The 20,684-nt window shown below is 35.5% G+C and overlaps 1 protein-coding gene and 1 non-coding gene across 2 annotated transcripts in view; one reads left to right on the plus strand and one right to left on the minus strand.

Annotated features, from left to right (window-relative positions):
* The window catches only part of ELAPOR2 (endosome-lysosome associated apoptosis and autophagy regulator family member 2), a 200,355-nt gene that overhangs the window by 117,990 nt on the left and 61,681 nt on the right, over window positions 1-20,684 (plus strand). Inside the window, exons 3-8 of the mRNA XM_049771053.1 lie at window positions 3,990-4,185; window positions 6,550-6,697; window positions 10,815-10,901; window positions 13,133-13,238; window positions 14,429-14,581; window positions 15,463-15,551. Of these exons, the coding sequence (XP_049627010.1) occupies window positions 3,990-4,185; window positions 6,550-6,697; window positions 10,815-10,901; window positions 13,133-13,238; window positions 14,429-14,581; window positions 15,463-15,551 (779 nt within the window). The remainder of the gene's footprint in view (window positions 1-3,989; window positions 4,186-6,549; window positions 6,698-10,814; window positions 10,902-13,132; window positions 13,239-14,428; window positions 14,582-15,462; window positions 15,552-20,684) is intronic.
* LOC126030118 (U7 small nuclear RNA) lies at window positions 16,793-16,854 on the minus strand. The gene has a single exon (XR_007503076.1). It is a non-coding gene; the product is annotated as a U7 small nuclear RNA (small nuclear RNA).

A 20,684-nucleotide genomic window follows, 5' to 3' on the forward strand; every position in this document is an offset into this window, starting at 1 on the left:
CTTTTAGCAAAATAACATGTTAAATAGTTCAAAAATTAGCTGTCATTCTGTTGACCATATTAAAGTTTAATATTAATATATTAAATATTAAAATAAGATATTTAGAATTCTTAGAATATTTTAGACTATTTAGAATGATTTAGATATCAAACAGCATTTGATATTTATTAGCTGACAAGAATATTGTAACCAAAAATTTTCAGGCCCCTACTCTGCTCATGACAAGTTTATGTACTGTGAAAATAAGAATATAGGCTGAAGAGATAGTATAGTGGATAGGGTGTTTGGGCTTGCATGCAGCTGACCCAGATTTGATCCCTGGCATTATATATGGTCTCCTGATTCTGTCAGGAGCAAACCCTGAGAATAGCTGAATTTGGTCCAAAAACAGAAAAGAAAAAAGGAAAAAGAAAAGAAACCAAAATGGATGCTGTAATAAATATTGTATTCACATCTAACATTTTTTTCAGTTTTCTTTCTGGCCATACAAAAAATTCTCAGTTAAAAAGAAAAAAAATAAAATAAAAGAAGAAAAAAGTGAGGGATATTCTTAATGATTTTAAAGGACATTGAATACTGATATTAGAATAGTATTATTCTGTTTGGAAGACTAAGTGCACAATTTTTAGCTTGCAGATTTTCTTAGAGCAGTTTATTAAAAAAGTACTACTTGTTAGAAGTCTAGTTTAGATCTGAACCAACTATATTCCAGAATAATTCAGAAAGTGAATATTTTACTCAGTATGGTATGTATTACTCTCTAGTCTTTTTTATTGAGCTACAGGGATTTACAATTCTGTTAATTTAGTAGGCTATGTTCTGGGGCCGGAGAGATAGCATGGAGGTAGGGCATTTGCCTTGCATGCAGAAGGATGGTGGTTCAAATCCTGGCATCCCATATGGTCCCCCGAGCCTGCCAGGAGCAATTTCTGAGTGTAGAGCCAGGAGTAACCACTGAGCTCTGCCGGGTGTGTCCCAAAAACCAAAAACCAAAACAAAACAAAACAAACTGTGATAGTGCAGTCGTAGGATGTTTGTCTTGCACGCATCTGACCACAGATGGGCCTTAGTTTGATCCCCGGCCTCCCACATGGATCCCGAAACCAGGAGTGATTTATGAGTTCATAGCCAGGAGTAACACCTGAACATCACTGGGTGTGGCCACCCCCCAAAAAACCCTGTTTGCTCTGCCATTGTGGTGTGAAAGGAACCATTAATGATGTGTCGTGGAGGGATTATAACTGGATTTAAATGACACTTTCCTTACAGAGTCCCATCCCCAGCTACTGCCATGTCCACTCATTGGCCAGCCCCTATATACTCATTTTACTCTCGGAAGAGATGTAAATCTAGCTGGGAAAGATCATAAGTATACAGGCCTCACAGCTGAAAACTGGGGTACTCCTGGGTGAGAGATGAGCTAACTTTCCTCCCTGCCAAGCCTCAACAGTTGTACTCACAACCCACAATGGCTACTACACTGCTTTACTATTGCAGAGATGCCTAACTGATCAACATTCCAGGTGTGCCAGTATTTGGGCGAAGATCTCCAGGACTGTCAGAATAAGTGTGGGTAATCTCTTCCAATCTTTTTGTATTTCTGGAATCCCTTCATACTTCATGGCAGCCATAGTCAAGTCCCACATCTACTGCCATGTCCACCACAGAACTTGAAATTCCTGAACTGCATAGTCATATATGCAGCCATATATCACCTCCAAAATTTTTATTACTGACTCCCCAGTATAAACATATTAAATTAGATGTCAAAGTAGCATAGAAGTCACCTAAGGTTAACCATCAAAACTAATAAAATAATGCTTATTAAACAAAAAATAGCTTAGTAAATCTCTGACAATGACTTAATGACCCCATTGCTAGATAAAATAATTTTCACATACTTTTGTCTTTAGTTTTTTTTTAATAAGTTATTTACCATTTGTTATTTGTAAATGAGAAATAGAAAGTAAGTTATTTCATGCCTAACTAGGGGACAGACTTAGGTATGGGTGGGAATCAGGGGGCAATGGTGGAGAGGGAGTTTTACACTGATGGTGGTATTGGTGTTAGAACATGGAATGACAGAAACCAATGTTATTATGAGTAATTATGTAAACCATTGTTTAAATGAAATAATAAATACTTTCAGAAAAAGACCTTTATATAAAGAAACAGCAGGTCTACTTTGACGTATTATAGGCCTTAGTTTTTTGGCCCTAAATTTATTGTCATGTTGGCACTCTTTCTATGATCTCATTTGCCAAATTAAGGAACTACTATCTGATTTCAAGTTTATTTAGAAACCTATGAATAATAATAAACAAAAATAATGATGTTGGTATGCTTGTATTGATAATAAAAGAATGTAGCGAATATTTATTAGAGCCAAGCATGGAACTAACCACCTTATACTATAGTTTTTATCCAATTGTATAACTTTTTGAGATAGTACTATTATTTAGTGTTTTCTTTTTAAGAGATATAAACCAAGACCAAGAAACATGAAGTAACTCATTATAATCTTGGGTTGGAAATGGTTCAAACTTTCTTAGATAGTTTTGATCATGCAGTAGGCATGCAATTTTTTTTTTGCCTAAACTTCTCTTATTTTTCAGTGTATACATTTTGGGACATTGGTGATAGATTTAGAAGTTTGTTGTACAGGCTTGAAAGATCGTACTGGGTGTAAGGGAGGCACTTGCCTTGCAAGTAGTCAACTCCCATTCAATCCCTGGTACTATTTTTGGTCTTCCAAGCAGAGTTAGGAATGTACCCTGAGCACAGCTTGGTGTGGTTTCAAAATGAACCCCCTACCCCAATAATTGTATAGCACTTTAAGCTTCTCTGCATAAAGACATTTACTCAGTAATTATTAAGTAAATGGGTGTGAATTTACTTCTAATTCTTTAATTATCTCTTGAAAATTAGCTCACTTTTATTTCTTCCCGAGTTTTCCAAATAAATTCTGAAAGAGGAAGCTACATAATTGTGAGGTATTGCTGCTTTGCTCTCTGCTGGGAGATTTGTTTTCCTTTGTGGGGTAATTTGGAAGCTTTATTTTGTTCTTGTTTCCTTAGTATCTTGCTTAAAAGATTAGAGCACTCTCTGCTACATTTGGGTCGTTAATACCACCCTGATCACAGGGCACTCACTTGGGGGCATGGGGATGCACTGTTGAATGAATAATAACTTGGCAACAAAACTACCTTTTTGCCTGTTACTAGCATCCATTCTTTGCACTCTCCATGCCTGCTGTTTTTGTGTATAGTTCTCAGAATTAGCGAACTTGACATCAATAGAAAGATGCAGATTATGGAAATGACTAGCTTTGAGTTGTGAATATTAAACAGATATGCACATGATTTTAGAGAGGAGATGCCTGATTACTATAGCATGTTGAATAAATGTGGACTACCATCCTCCTGTTACCTTTTTAATGTTTAGGTCTAACTTTTTGTACCAGCCTTTTATTCACACTTAGATTTTGTTAGATATACTTAGGCAGCTAAAAATAAAGATTCTTATTTCAAGGCTCAGTGTCTCACACATCAACTGCTTAGTGGTCTATATATACACAGAAGTGCTTTAATGGAGATATTAAGAGAAAGGTGTTGAATCTTAGAGGGCAGCACAACTGTCTGTTGAGGGCAAAGAGGCTGGTTATGAAGAGGGCATAGATATTTTCCTGGTAGAGCAGGTAACTTGGTCAAAAAGTATCTTATAAGAAAAAAAGGCACCATCTTAAGAAAAGGGATGAATAATTCGGGAACAGTTGAAATTTTATTATGTTTGTAAAAGGGTAGGGTAAGTGGGAAGGGAAGGAACCTAGTAAAGAGGTTGGGACCAGATTGTAACCTACAGGTAGTGATGAAATATTTGTAAATAAATTAGGGTGTGAATAATTAACAATTTTATAAAATAATTTTGGAAGATGGTTTTGGTGGCAGAATACAAGACTAACAGGGTATATGCTCATCTCTGCTTTATAGCTTTCTCCTGTGCATCTGGAGAGTACCTAGAAATGAAGAACCAGGTATGCAGTAAATGTGGCGAAGGCACCTACTCCTTGGGCAGTGGCATCAAATTTGATGAGTGGGATGAATTGCCAGCCGGATTTTCCAACGTTGCAACTTTCATGGACACTGTGGTTGGCCCTTCTGATAGTAGGCCAGTCGGCTGTAACAAGTAAGAATCCAAAGGAGTCTTTGGATCTTGGCTGAATGCTTGGGAAAGGGATGGTTGCTCTTTTATGGAAAGAAGATGGGATCATCTTGGCATTGACTGGGATTATAGATACACTGATTACAAAGAGTATGTATATGGATAGTTCTTACACCGAAGAATTTTTACGAGATTAAAATGGTTGCACTGGTGAAAGGGGCGGTGTTCTTTTTTTATAACTGAAACCCAACTACAAACATATTTGTAATTATGGTGCTTAAATAAAAATATTATTAAAATATAAAATAAAATAAATAAACATAAAAAATAAAATATTTTTTCTCAAGTTGTAGTAGAAATTATACATAAAGATATGTTTATTAGAAAGTATATACATTTTTAATAATATGCTTATAAATACATTCAAATCTGTTTTTTTTCCTACAAACTACTCTGCAACTTTTAATGGATAGTTTCAGATCTCTTTTTCATTTTCTCTAAAAGAGCAAATAACCTTCATTTAGACATTTGATAAATTTGAGAAAGAGCAAGTGGATTCCTTTCCATAGTGGCACTTTGCTTAATTTAAACCTTTTAAAAAATAGAAGATCATTTGCTTCATATTTGATAATGATGGAAATGAGTTGTTAAAAGCAATAACAAACTTCCCACGAAGTTTCTGTCTTTGGACTTTGATCCTTCTTGTTCTTTATATGATAATGCCTTAGAGATTAGTTTTGCTACCCTCTGACTAGAAATGACTTCTTAGGAACTTAAAATTTTTACCAAAAGCTAAGAATACTGGGGGAATTACTTAGTTATGCTAAAAAATGAGTTTTTGACTTCTCTCTCTTTCCTTTTTCTTTTTCTGGATTTTGGGCCATACCTGATGGGTACACTCCATAGCTATTCCAGGCTTTGGGTTCTGGGGTTGCTTCAGGCAGTGCTCAGGAGAGCATGTCATGCCCAAATTCTGCTTTCTTTCTAGCAGTCTCTTCCAAGTGACATTTTTATTCCCTTGATTTGACTTTTATAGTATAGTAATCAAAATCATAATTAATTTAACATTCAATTATAATATTTAATATATAATATGTAATATATGTATTAAAACATGATACCAATTATAGCAAGAGACATTTAAAATGTATTTATTATAAACATTTTTTCTATTAAGGTTATAGTACTACAGATTCTTTTTAAGATTGATCCTAAACTATGTATTTATATATTTAGGTGTAGTAAAATACACACCTGTGTATTTTAATTAAAAAGTTATTTAGAGATTGGTACTTCTAGGATGTTTTGGGAGCTCAGATCTTTCTTGAGCTCCACTTTGAACTGCTTGGATAGGCCTGTTCACTCTAGCCCTTTCCGTATCCTCAAAACACAAAAGCTTTGAACTTTCAGCAGGACCCTAGCCTTATTTCCTCTCTTATAGCAAGAATTTTCTTCCCACTACAAAAAATGTGTTTATTAATGTAACTTAATGTTTTGTTGGAGGTCTTAATTATCCCAGCATTATTATTATTATTATATTTTTTGGTTTTTGGGTCACACCCAGCAATCCTCAGGGATTACTCCTGGCTCTACGCTCAGAAATCGCTCCTGGCAGGCTCCGGGGACCTCATGGGATGCCGGGATTCAAACCACCGACTTTCTACATGCAAGGCAAACACCTATCTCAATGCTATCTCTCTGGTCCTATCTCAGAATTATTTTATATTCTTTTATTTTTTTGGTTTCGAGGCCACACCTGGCAGCATCACTCAGGGGTTACTCCTACCTCTGCATTCAGGAATTACTCCTGGTGGGCTCAGGGGACCATATGGGATGCTGGGGATGAAACTTGGGTTGACCTCTTGCAAAGCAAACATCTTTCCCTCTTTGTTATCATTCAGGCATTCTAGAGTTAGTGGTCATTTATTTCATGACCAGATTTTTAAAAAAAATTTTTATGCACCATGATTTAAAATACTTTGCTGGTAGTTTTTTTTTATTCATAAACCATTCCAGCATCACAACCTCCACCAGTGTTCATTTCTCTCCACTGTTGCCTAGTGTTCACTCTCCTCCCTCTGTCCCTATCACCCCACCATAATATGCTTCCTACTGAAGATCAGTTGTCTGTTTCTGTTGCCTTTGGACATTTTTTATTTTCTTACATTGCCTTATGACCAACATTTTGGCAGATAATATCAGAACAAGTTGAATGAGCAATGAGCCTTGCCCCCATGGTGATGTTGGCCTTTGAGTTATAGAAAACTATCAGATTGACTCTGTGATTTTCACATGGAGTTGCTTTCACACCTGAGATACATATTTCTGAACAGAAGCAATTTCTAAATCTTATCATGTAAAATGAGCACTGTGGTCTTGTTTCTACAGCTCTTCTTGGATCCCTCGTGGGAATTACATCGAGTCAAATCGTGATGACTGCACAGTGTCACTGATTTATGCTGTGCACCTCAAGAAGTCAGGCTATGTCTTCTTTGAGTACCAATATGTTGATAACAACATCTTCTTTGAATTCTTTGTAAGGCCTTTTAATTTCTGCAATTTACTATTTAAGAGACAGTTTCATTAAGTTTTATTTAACCACTCATCCCTACTTCCTTGCTTGTTTCTTCATTTATTTGGGTTAATCTTTAGATAGTTTTTGTGTTAACTTTTTGGTAATAAATGTGCTTTAGGAAAAAATTTTATATTTTATATTATTCAGTTATTTACCTTTAAGTTTTCACCTTGTAGAAAAATCATTGTCTTTTAATTGTGATCACTAGATGAGCATTTTGTTAGATGTTTTGTATCATAAATCTTTCTGCTAAGGTTAGTTTTTTAATAGCTGCAAATGTGAGTTTATTAAAAAATATTTCTCCAACAATTTCAGTTTCATTAAAAAGATTTCAGTGTATACTCATGGGTTATAGTTTAGAAATGGAAGTGGGAAGAGATATTTGAACCTACCAATTTTGTAAAATAAAGGAGTTAATGGATGAGCTAATTGCTATTTCTGATATGAGATTAAGTATCATCAAAATATAATGTAAAATAATAGTCTAAGAGGATAAGTGAATTATATAATGCAAAGATTAGGGATGTGGAAATGACTTGAGTGCCTGAGAAAATGTTTTCAAGCTGACTTCTTATACCTGTAACTGGAAACATATCTTGCAAAATGTCTATGGCCAAATGTCAGGAACAAATATGGTGAAAATTCTAAAACAAATTTACATTGTTCTTAGAATGGAAAATTTTAAGTTAAAGATTTGCTGGGAAGAGATAATTTTCATTAAAGTCTGTACCTTAGATTTGAAGTCAAAGATTCTGGCTCTAGTCCAGTCCAATTTTTGCAATTGCTACCCATGTGCTAATGGACAATTAAATTTGCTTTTCAGCCCTCAGCAATCCCTTTGTGTGAAGAGACCTTTTAAGGAGACTTGATTCTAATAGCCTTTGATGAGTTTAAGATGTTAAGTAACCTTCAAACAGATTTGCTTTGAATGCTACATTTTGTTTGCAAAACAGTACTCAGAGAGAATGAATTCCTAATCTGAGGATATTTTTGCAATAAAATAAATAGTTTACAAAAACTAAACAAAATTAAGAAGCACAGCAATTGTATAATTGTTAAAATAAGCATTCAGCTTTGCATTTTCTGTTATGTCCTTTAAGAATTGTCTATAAAGGTATGCCTGAAGCATGAGGTTTCATTACTTCTTAGGAATGATAACCTTTGTTCTCCTGTCTATAGACCGAAAGGGGATGGTGAGTTCATGTTTCTTTTTTAAATTTATGTTTTAGCTTTCTAGACTGTAATTTATTTACTTGGGGGTAGCTCACAACACTTATACAAATGCTTGATTGGATGGGAAATGCCTGAAGTCTGAAAGACACAGTTGTACCTCTGGACATTACACAATTTAAAGCATTAAATTATTTTATTAGAAATATTACTAGAAAAATAAGAGAAATATTACTAGATTAATCAAAACTTTTAATTATTTTTGATATATATATAATTTTTTTAATTTGAGAGGTTAGGGTTGGAACTCTGATGCTCAGGGCTTACTCCTGTCTCAATGCTTAGGGATCATTCCTGATGGATGCTTAGGGGATTCATCTATAGTGCTAAGTGAACTAGTATTGGCTATGTGCAAGTCAAGTGCCTTAACTTCCATATTATCTTTATAGTTCTCTCCTACCTTTTAAAAAATAATGAGACTAAAGCCCTGAGCAAATAAATAATAAGTTAAGGCCATTTTATCTTGACTAAATGCATTTATAACCAAGAACAGAACCCAAGTCTTCAGAATGCCTGTAGACTGTCATGAAAATACATGTTTGATTGCAGCTGAAAAAAATAGCTTTTCTAAACACAGACAACCAGGGATATATTTAGGTTCTATCACTGCTTTAAAATGGCTTAACACTTGCATAAAATGTTGATTATGCATACAATGTAAATAGGACCCTTAATTTAATTAAAGCAAATACCCTCAGAAGATGATAGTCTGATTTTTGTGTATTAAGAGAATTTCCCCTTAGTTACTGTGTCTCTAGGGAGAATCTCTTATCAAGAACTTTTTTTTTTTTTTTTTTGGTTTTTGGGCCACACCCGGCGGTGCTCAGGGGTTACTCCTGGCTGTCTGCTCAGAAATAGCTCCTAGTAGGCACGGGGGACCATATGGGACACCGGGATTCGAACCAACCACCTTTGGTCCTGGATCGGCTGCTTGCAAGGCAAACACCGCTGTGCTATCTCTCCGGGCCCTCTTATCAAGAACATTTTAAAGTACTGTATATACTCAAGTATAAGCCAAAAAACTCAAACTCTGGTCATACTAAGATCATACAGGTTATTTGATTTGGTGTGTGTGCACCAAAACAAATGCATGTAGTCTCCAATCATCTTCTGGAGGGGGCAGTGCTTCAGTTCAGTCCACAAGTCATGGCTGAGCTGAAGAGGTAGGCAATTGAACTGAAATGTATGCCACTGAACTATTTAATCCACAATATTCTGTGCTTTGGATGAGACCAACAGCAGTGATGATATCTGCGAACTCAGTGATGATGACAGTTCTATGCTGATACCCTCACATCAGATACTGCTCAAGCTCTGTTTGGGCATACAGATGAGGAGGAGTTGGAATCCAGTTTTGAAGGATTTTAACCTTTGTGATTTAGCTTGATTGCCTGTTAAGTTATTGTTTTCTGTACTTTATTTACAGTTTTAAAGTTATTGTTGCTAGTTTACAATTTTTCTTTGGCAAATAAATATTGAAAACCATTTAACCTACTGATTCCTCAATTACTATAATTGTTTAGGGTATATTTTTTTATTTTTAAAATTTACCAGTGGCTGCTGCATTTCCCACCTTGGCTTATAATCTAGTCATTAAGTTTTTCCAGATTTTAGGGTAAAATTAGGGGGTTGGCTTATACTTGATTATATACGGTAGTTTATAATTTGGTCAGAGATAAATAAAATGAAAACATTATTGGGAGAAGAAAGAGTTTCTTTGGTCAATATTTAGTGATGGGTCTAATTTTTTTTTAAAGTTTTTGGGGGCCATACCCAGTGATGCTCAGGGGTTACTTCTGGCTATGCACTCAGAAATCGCTTCTGTTTTAGGGGACCATATGGGATGCTGAGGGATCAACCATCCTAGGTCAGCCACGTGCAAGGCAAATGCCCTACTGCTCGTCACTGCTCTGGCCCCTAATTTTAATTTTACTTACTCTGTTGCTGATTATTGTAATATTTTATGTTTTAAATATATTTATTATATTATAATCTTTGCTGTTTCAGTATTTCTGATAGGTCTGGGAAATTAGTTTCCAAAACCCTATGCACTTGAGAGTAATTTTCTAGAAAATAAAAAAGTGATAATACTGACAAGAACTATAGATTTTCAAATTGTTTTGGCAAAATATTAATATTTGAACCAAATAAATATTTGGAAATTTGACTTTCATTGCATCTACTTCCTTTTTAAATTATATAAAATCCCGAGGGTATGAGAAACAAAGCATATTTTTATTTTTAGAAATTTAAAATTAAATGCACTTTATCAAACATTATATAATAAATTTGATTTTAAAATAATGCAATTGGGGCTGCAGGATCACTATACAGTGAATCTTTGTAAATACTTGGGTTAAGTTCGGTAGATTTTTTTGTTTTGTGTTTTTGCTTTTTGGGTCACATACAGCACTGCTCAGGGATTACTCCTGGCTCTATGCTCAGAAATCGCTCCTGGCAGGCTCAGGGGACCATATGGGATGCTGGGATTCGAACCACAGTCCTTCTGCATGTAAAGCAAATGCCCTACCTCCATACTATCTCTCCAGCCCAGTTCGGTAGATTTTTGTTACTATCTGTTTCTCCTTTGTTTTCCATATTAAATTCTCTTTCCTATTCTCTCTCTCTAGTTGGGAAAACATTTCTGAATTGCATTAATAAGGGTGGTTTACTTAGAAATCAATCAGTCATTAACAGTTGTCACTGAAGCTTCAGAGGTCTAGTGTTTAGCTGCTGAAAATTACTCGTGACCATTATTCTTTGTTGTGAAAGATATTCTTATTGCATGAAACAAACTTAAAGACATTATTCAAGTAGCATCACTGAGGTCCCTGTGTTTAACTCACAGATTCAAAATGACCAGTGCCAGGAGATGGACAGCACTGCTGACAAGTGGGTGAAGCTCACGGATAGTGGAGAATGGGGCTCTCGTTCTGTAAGTCTCTGCTCCTTTCCATCAAATGTCTACATACTGGATTTTCCCTTTTCCCATCTTTAAAATTTTTAAACACTTATTTAAACAAAAATTATTAATTTAGAGTTAGGGAAGAAATTGCTTTTAGGATTTATTCATGCCCCCTTTAGGTATTTTCTCTTTTCTCTCTTTAGATCTCTTGTTTCTTTTCCCTCCCATCATGCCCCAAGTTTTCCTCCTTCTTAAAGGGGTAAAGAACAAGCTGATTCAAAAGCTAATAGCAGGGGCCGGGTAGGTGGCGCTGGAGGTAAGGTGTCTGCCTTGCAAGCGCTAGCCAAGGAAGGACCACGGTTCGATCCCCCGGCGTCCCATATGGTCCCCCCAAGCCAGGGGCGATTTCTGAGCACATAGCCAGGAGTAACCCCTGAGCGTTAAACGGGTGTGGCCCAAAAAAAAAAAAAAAAAAAAAAAAAAAAAAAAAAAAAAGCTAATAGCAAAGCCTTCAATCATTCAGGTTTCAAGATCTATCTGTCATGAGGATGACAGGTCTTCTTGCTATTTTGATTTCATTTCATCCAGATCTCTCTGCACTGTGTCCAATATGTGATTTTCAAGCTTGCCTTGTTGGGAACTGTATTGATTTCATTGTTGGGCATCTCTGATCATTACAAAATTTATGCATTTCCGAATTTAGATGTACTTGGTATTCATTTGCATCCATTGGACAAGTTTTACCTACTCCCTGATCATGATAAATTAACTGTCTACTTCACCAAAATAGTTGGTGTTTGAAGACAACTAATACTGAATCTGTTACTATTTGAGGCACTATTCCTTTGGAGTGAAATCTGAACTTAATGTAACTCTAGTATTGTAGCTATATTGATTTAGGCAACTGGTTTTTCATCTGAGAAATTAGACTAATTTTTCAGGGTTAAATGAGATGGTAATGAGAAATACTCGGTGCCTTGCAATGTAGATTGACTCTATTTTAGCAAACTACCATTCATTCTTGCTTTTATGTTATAGTAGTACTTTAACATTAAATGATGAAAAATATGTATACTCTGTGAGTATTTTAAAATATGCATTACCTGAAGTTATTTAGTACCACTTAAGATCCATTCATTTCAACATTCAATCTACTGAGTTCTGAGAGTACAAGTAACCCATGGCAACAAATATGCTTTCTTCACTTAAGAAGACAACACAAGGGGAAATCTCTCAATGTACTATTTTTTGTATCTCTAAAAGGATAAAGTAGTGGGATATGTCTTAACTTGGATTCTATATAATAGAATATGGATGGAAAATAAGAAAGCAAAAAAAAAAAACCCTCAAAATGGGTTTGTCTGAATTAGTATGACATTTAATTTATGATTAAAAAAGTATACCAAGAATGGGTGATAGAAAAATAATGCTGAAAAACATGACTGGCACAATGGCTTCAGGTGCAATCTTTGGGCCTATATGCTTCTTGAGCAACACCAGGTATGACTCTAGTGGCTTCTAGCACCACTTGAATGGTCTTACGTTGTGAATGACCCTGATGAGCAGCATTGCATTACTGGACCCAATCAATGAACTGTCCAGCCTGTACTCCTAGTCACATATCTATGGGAATGGTCTCTTGGTCCCCTGAGAACTACTTGGAAGACCATCACCTCAATCCAACAAAAAGATTTCTGATGGAAAAGAAGCATAATATAATTTAAGTTATGGAGTTCATTCAGGATATGCTAGGAAAGTTCTTACTGTTCTCTTGTGGCTGTTTTAGTATTGTTTGTTAGTACTTAAAAAAATAGAAGCAAACTAACTTTATTGCATTTTTGTTTTTAGAGCTCAGAGACTTTTGAATGGTAATAGCCTGCGCGCGCGCGCACACAAACACACACACACACACACACACACACACACACACACACGTCTCATCCTAGAAATCAAGACCCTTTACATATAGAGAAAGACTCAAGAAAAATGGTTTGAAAGTAATTTTATCTTTTTGATCCTTATTGGGAAATTTTCTTTCCCTTCTTTATTGTTATATACTTTGGAGTGGAAAGTTATATGTTTTTTTGTTGTTGTTGTAGAAATTAAGCTTCAGTAGAGCACTGAGTCTTAACAGACTTAAAATTGTGGTTTCTGAATCAATAGTTTCATATCATGAAATAAACAAGGAATTTCCTTTAGGAATGTTTGAAAGTAGCATGCCTTGTCTAACCTTAGTATTTGATGTTTTTTTCTTTTTTAAGGTAATGCTGAAATCAGGCACAAACATATTATACTGGAGAACTACTGGCATCCTTATGGGATCTAAGGCAGTCAAGCCAGTGTTGGTAAAAAATATCACAATTGAAGGTATTTCACAACAGTCTGTTTTGATAGAAACCTATTACTATTTTAAATGTTATTTTAGAAGCCTTGATGATATACAATATGGTTATTGGTGTGGTTTAATGTATATAATGTCCTAAACCACACACTTCATCAGAGTATATATTTCCTTTCACCATTGTCTTAGAGTCTTATAGAAAGTTATCAACTTGTTGGTTTGGTTGGATCAAGTATAAATGGGGCAGAAATTAATAAGTTAGGAATGCACATAGACTGGTGTTCTTAGACTGAAGAGATTTTATTTTTGAAACGCTGACCTATTTTTTATGCATAAACTAAATTATACATTTAACTTATATGAGAATGTAAGCATGGTAACTTTAGGTATCTTTGAATAAAGTAGAAAAATACTTTCTAATAAGGGCCAGTTATTCATTTGAAAAAATGTCTGTTGTACTAGGTATCAGTTTTACCTCATTACTACTGTGTCCATAAAAATATTTCTTTCTGATGTCTTCTAAATCATTGTGCTTCTCTGAAATTTCTATATACCTCTTTATATATAATATATTATTTATAATGTATATATATACCTTTTTATATATATCTCTGAGATTTTTATATACCATGACAATAATTCAATGGACATTGAATGGTTCATTCTAAACAAGGACTACTTTTAATTTAAGTGTTTAATTTTAATCTAATTCATTATGGAAGTTTGCTTACTTTCCAAGTCTTGCATCTTTTAGACTTACCTGTTAGTTATAGGGACACCTGCTGGCAAAACAGAAAATTACAAGAGTGAAGGAAAGGAACCCTTGAGGTCCCCAAGGTACTGCCTGTTATTTAATAAATAGTATCAAAAGGGGAACAAGTAGGCACAAACATCAGAAGATGGTTGATTTAGAGACCCACACTGAACTTATCCTACTTATGAGTTAGTAAAATTATCCTTAATAATGTTAATAAAGCTTTGATTATATCTCTGTTTAATCTGACATTTTGTCAAATCTTTTGGTTTAATATCCATCCCAGTCCTTTGCACACAATAAGTACCCTTTTTCTGGTATTCAATGAATGAGTGAGATTCATTGAAGGCACACAGGCTGATATTACTATTAATATCATTCACTTCTGGGTAGAAGCAGGAAGGGTGTTGCTGATCTGTTTGCTTCTATTGGGTCCAACCTTTCCAATTGCTGTTTTCACAGGGGTGGCATACACATCAGAATGCTTTCCATGCAAGCCAGGCACCTTTAGCAACAAGCCAGGTTCCTTCAACTGCCAAATTTGTCCCAGAAACACTTATTCTGAGAAAGGAGCCAAAGAATGCATAAAGTGTGCCGAGGACTCCCAGTTCTCAGGTAGGACTAGTCGTTTTTAGTTTATGCCTCTTCTTTCCTTCCAAATTTGTGTGTAGAGTGTCTAATTTATGTCTAATTCAGACATAAAACATAATTGGAACAGAAAACTAGAAACCCAAGACCTGAAGTGAATCATAATATTGAATGGATAAAATAGTACTTAAGGACTGGGGAGCTGGAAGTAAATGGTCAGCATGCAGGAGACCTGGGTGTGATTTCAGGCACCATATAGTCCCTTGCCAGGGAGTGAACTGCTGATATAGTCACTATGTCACACACACATTTACACATATATCTACATGTACATATAATTTAATTTTATGTTTTGCATGATTTTTCCCTTACTAATTTTTCTGATTTCACATGTCACAGATAACTAGGTTTATACAAAACTAAAAAAATGTCATATTGTGTTTAATAAGATTTATTGATAAAATATGAATTTAGAAACTTAATTTGTTTCATATTATCAAGATTTAGTAATAAGAAAATAAATATAGGGCCTTCATGCAGAAGGTCATTGGTTCGAATCCCAGCGTCCCTTGTGGTCCCCTAAGCCTGCCAGGAGTGATTTCTGAGCATAGAGCCAGGAGGAACCCCTGAGCGCTGCTGGGTGTGAACCAAAAAAAAAAAAAAAAAGAAGAAGAAGAAAATAAATACAATGGAAAAATATCTTTTATGCTCCATGTACATATTGGATATATTTATTGTTCTAAAATAAATATATATACCATTATTTTGCTAGGCCTGTCTAGCTCTAACCAAATTCCTCTGGTTAAGTTATTTTTCTTTCTAGTTGTCTGCTATTTTTGTTTTGATTTTTGCCTTTGCTTAGAGTAACAAGAGCAACTTGCATCTGAAATGAACCTTCTGTGTTGCAGAGGAAGGATCTGCAGAGTGTATGGAGCGCCCTCCCTGTACCACAAAAGACTATTTCCAGATCCACACTAGATGTGATGAAGAAGGAAAGGTATTTACAGCAGGGCTTGATAAAACTTCATCCAATGTTTACCTAACCCTCTCATTAATTTGAGTACAGAGTTTTGCTCATGAGAGAATTAAAGGACTTGGTTTTAACAGATTGTATAAGTAGTGCAAAGAAAATCGAAGAATTTAAATTCTGAGAGCCAGATATTACAAAGGTAAATTACTTGCTTGCATGCTGCTGGCCCTAGATTGATTTCTGACACAAGGTCCCCTGAACATCCTGGGAAGCAACTCCTGAGCACAGATAGGTAGCCCCTGAGCATCACTGGGTGTAGCTCAGCCCCACCAAAAGGCAATTTGAATTCTGAAGCATGGCTTCCTGGCCTAGATGTGAAAGTCTGCTACTTTTTTTTTTTTTTTTTTTTTTTTTTAGTATTTTGCCTTTTTTTTTAAATGTAAAATCGTGATAATATCAGTTTTCATTTTAAAGGACCACTATGAGATTTCACCCACTTCTCAGTATAGTGCCTGGAGCATAATTAACATAAAGAATGCTTAAAAGTAAATTGCTTTTGTTTCTAGAAATTATAATTTATAGAACTTACAATATCAAAAGGGCCATAGAATTAAATTTATACTTTCTTTCACAGGATTGCAGCCAACTACAACTTCTCTTTGATTATTTAATCATTATAGTTTATCAGTAAAAAGCATGGAGACCTAGGCTACTTCATTTATAATCAGATTACTATGTGATTGCATTTAATAAATGCAAAGTAATTGCATATAAAAGACATAATCAGAGGAAAAAATGTATGCACAAACACTCTTGTGATCTTTTGTTCTCTTATTTAAAGAATTATTCTATAGTGAGAAGAAATAGAAACCAAAGTGGTTATAATAGAGCATCTTTTTCTAGATTTAATATCTTTGAAATATTGGCATCTATTATTTCTTTAGTAGTTTATTACACACATATAAGTATTATTGTTTTAAAATTTTATATCTTTATATTCTGTATATGATTATTAAATTTTTTGTCCAGTTTTCCCCTTTTCTTTGATTTTGTGGTCACACCCTATGGTCCTTAGGGTTTATAGTCTTGGGTTTGTGCAAAAGATCACTCTGAGGACCATATGTGATTTTGGGTATTGAGCCTGAATAGGCCCTATAGTCCTTGAAAAAGCAAACACCTTACTTGCCATAGTATTTCTCTAGCCCCCAAGTTTTATATTTTTAAAGAGGTTTATTTATTTATGTATTTATTTATTTATTTTAAAGAGGGGGAGCCTTCCAGTGGAGACCAGAAGGCCTGCTGGACAAATTCTAAAAGAGCTGTAACACTTTCTTATTTTTTAAGTGTTTTAGGACACACCTGGTGATGTTCAGGGGTTACTACTGGCTTTGCTCAGGAATTTCTCATGCAGCACTATAATCCTGGCCCCCTAAAATGATTAATTTTGAATGTATAAGGCCTAGTATGTTCTAGTATTTAGAGTTACAGTATTTAGATCAAGTGTTACTAATTTATAATAGAGGGAAGTCTGGTTTAAATTAGTATATACTTTTAGTGACTTTAAGAAGTAATACTTTTACTTATACTTATTACTTTAAGAAGTAATAACTTAAACTAATAAATAGCCAGAGGTTTACTGATGTTACATAGGTCACTCAGGAATAGGTAATAAAATGATATAATTATGATTATGATTATATAAAATTAAATTTTATGTTGGTTTTTTTTGGGGGGGGCATTCCAAGCAGCTCCAGGGATCTTAGGTCCATTCCCAGTAAAATTTTGACAACTAGGACAGAGGGTTCAGTGGTAGGGAATGTACCTATAGTGTTGCTTGGCTACAGGATAATCAATGCTCAGGCAATGTTCAGGGGTCTTCTGGGTTCTACCTGGTAGTCTTTGAGGTCCATGTGGCACCAAGAATTGGACCTAATAATAAATGAGAAGCACACATTCCTTATCCCTGTTTTATCTGCCCAATAGATAGTATTTTGAAAATAAAATTGAAGAAAATGTGGGTAGTCACTAAGGAGGTTATTGAGTTCGGGAGGAAAGTTGGATGGGGTGCAGGCAAGAGACCAGTAAAAAGGCCTGGATAGGAGAAATGGGAAGAAAGTAAAACCGCAAGGAGTTTTTGATTATTTCTAAGAGTTGGAAGAAGAATGTGTTTAAGTTGTATGGGGAATGTATTATTAGGTGAGGGAGAACATTTGAGTGTAGGCTTTACCTTGTAGACCCTCCAAGTGGAGATATGTTAGAAGGAAATTGTTGATGTGAATCTGAGAGCCATCAACAAGTGAATAGTAAGTGAAGTCATGAACTTGGATGGAATTTTGCTGTGAGAGAAATGAGTGGGCCAATGTCTGAACTGATGCTAGAACAGATGAGCAGGGCCCATGACTAAGAAAAGTAACTGTAAAGTAGCAGGAGAACCAAGGGAATATAATATCACAACATTAACAGATAATGGGAGTGATTAAAAAAGTAGATGTTTCTAAGAGCCAAAATAAATCAGTGCTGAACATTATCTATTAGGGAGGAGGTCAAGAGAGTTTCTGGAGATATGTAAGGTGTGTTCTTTCCATGTGGCTGATCCTGGAGGGGGGGTCAGGATGCTTCCTGGCATGACATAGTACTTCAGGCATTACCCTGTAGGCCCATAAGCACTGCTGGGTGTGTCCAAGTAATCTCTGGCACCTCATAGGCTGAGTGACAAGTGTGGGACCTCATTGAACCACCTTCACCTAAGAGTTGCCAAGAGTGGCCCCAGAGGCTCCATGAGCATAGTTGTGAGACCTTCTCCCCAAAGGAAAAGGATCAGTGGATACTGAAACAGTGATGGGAAATTTTAAAGAAAATCATTTTTAAAATGGAAGGGGATAAAGTACATAGGAAAGATGCTAGGATTTTCATTTTAATATATTACAATACGATAATAGCATTCACAAATTCAGGCGTGTTTTGGGGAGATGGGGATGGGAGCTGATACAGATATAGATAGGTTTTGAAGATTTTTAAGGAATTAACCAATTTTCTATGACAGATGAATGAACTCTCAGAAATATGACTTGATTGAGGAAAGCTGAGTATATGTAGGGCTGGAGCTATAGCACAGTGGTAAGGCATTTGAAAAATCTGAGTATATGTAAACTAAGATGTATAAAAGCAGAAAATAATATTTCCCAATTGCAATATAAAGTTATGAAGTAATAAATGAATTTTTAATTGATTGATTAGTTGGCACTTGTAATGTGCAGGTAATGTCTTACCTTGAACGAAGTCAACCAGGTTCAATCTTGGTCATCATGTGCCCCTCGCCCCACCCTTCCCAAATACACCAGGGTTAATTCTTAAATGCAGAGTCATTGCTGAATATTGCTGGTTGTGTTCCAACACAAAATAAAGTTGCCTGTGCATCATCTTTATGCAGACATTGAGGCACTCACCTATCACTTTGTGCAAGCACATGCACAGATTCCCTGCTTGAGATATCAGCTCAAAAGAATGTTGAACAGGTGCAGGAAAGGGCTAGAGCACATGTCTGATAAACACAAGGCCCCAAGTTCAATCTCCAGTACCACGATGGTCCCCTAGCATTACTGAATATAGCTATTTTTTCCCCAGCACTAGAGATTGAGTATTGAAACCAGTGGGCCCCAAAATAGGCAAGCTTTAATCAGAAACAGGCTATTTTGTTGTTGTTGTTGTTGTTGTTAGTTAGTTTTGTTAGTTGGAGAGAGCAATACCTGTTAGTGCTTCTGTAAAGAGAGACCTCTGAGATTTGTGCTCAGGAATCAGTTCTGACAGGTCTTGGCGACCTATATGGGATGTAAAGGATTGAGCATGGCAGAACACAAAGCAAGCACCTGCCCTCTTTGTACTATTTATCAAGGTATAGAAGCATATATTAAAATGAATCAAATGTTTGATAGTTTCTTATTATCACCCTATAGATGAGATGGTGAATGCAGATGAAATGTTGTTATTGTGTTAATTGATGAACTTCCTTTATATAAAATGTTTGGTTTATTTGATAGATCTCATGATGAGAACCCAGTGTCTCGTAACTAGAAGGTTCATAGTTTGGAAAAGTCAGGGACAGGAATAATAGCCTGCCTGGTTTGGAAATATCTAAGCTAGAACATTCTGGAGCACCACGCATCTAGGTGAGAGTGATGGCTTTAAAGCAAAGATAGCTTAACTCTGTGAACTCAGCCAGACTACTAAGCTTTGGTGCATTTGTTCAGGGATTTTGAAGGAAGAAAGCAGACAACAGTGAGCTCATTCAGTCTCAAAATATGGCTATATTTAGTCCTTTGAGCTTTAAATTTTTTTTTGACATGAGAAGCAGTTGATGCCTTTAGATACTTCTTTAAATGTATCTTATTCCTGATTTCTATATAGTTGGTCATGAGATCTCTTCTGTGAACTTAATAGAAATTGTGTTAAGATTTTTTCTTTTTAGAGTTATGATTTCATAAAACACTTTATGATTTTATTTCAACTTGTCAAAGCATGAATTGATTGTTGGTTTTGCACCTGCACTTGAGCCATCTGGTGCTATGTTTTATTAATATTAATTATTATCTTTCTTCAGTCAACTAGACATGAAAGCATCTGTCCCTGCTAGAAAGATAGGTACAGATTCAATCTGCTATGTGAAGCAATGGGCTTTGTAAACATTTTTACTAAAGAAGCACTTGAAAGTTGACTTCTCAAAATTTAAAGTGGACCACATGTTTGAACTGACCACACTTTTGCTAGATATTTACTGTATTCCAAAATCACAGGGTCAAAGTATATTTTCTTTTTGTCTTGTCTTTGGATCACAGAGGCCCATACTCAGGGGCCCTTGGCGAACTACAAAGCATGCACTCCAACCCTTTGAAGAAATCTCCCTATATTTGCTTTATAAAATTTTTACCTGCCTCTCCATGACTCATGGTGCATGACTTTCAGACAACTTGCTTAAAGACTTCGACTCAGAGTTTAGCCTTCTACTGTAGTGTGGTGATTATGCAGTGAGACCTACTGATCAACTCAGCACTGTCTCTCTCTTACCTGGAAACCTACTCACAATGCATCACTCAGTGCAATTGGGTCAATATAAAAACAAATCAGCAAATGTGTATGTCAATGATGATTGGGAATTTTCTTTAT

Source organism: Suncus etruscus, chromosome 1, assembly GCF_024139225.1.
Source record: "Suncus etruscus isolate mSunEtr1 chromosome 1, mSunEtr1.pri.cur, whole genome shotgun sequence".
Lineage (NCBI taxonomy): Eukaryota > Metazoa > Chordata > Mammalia > Eulipotyphla > Soricidae > Suncus > Suncus etruscus.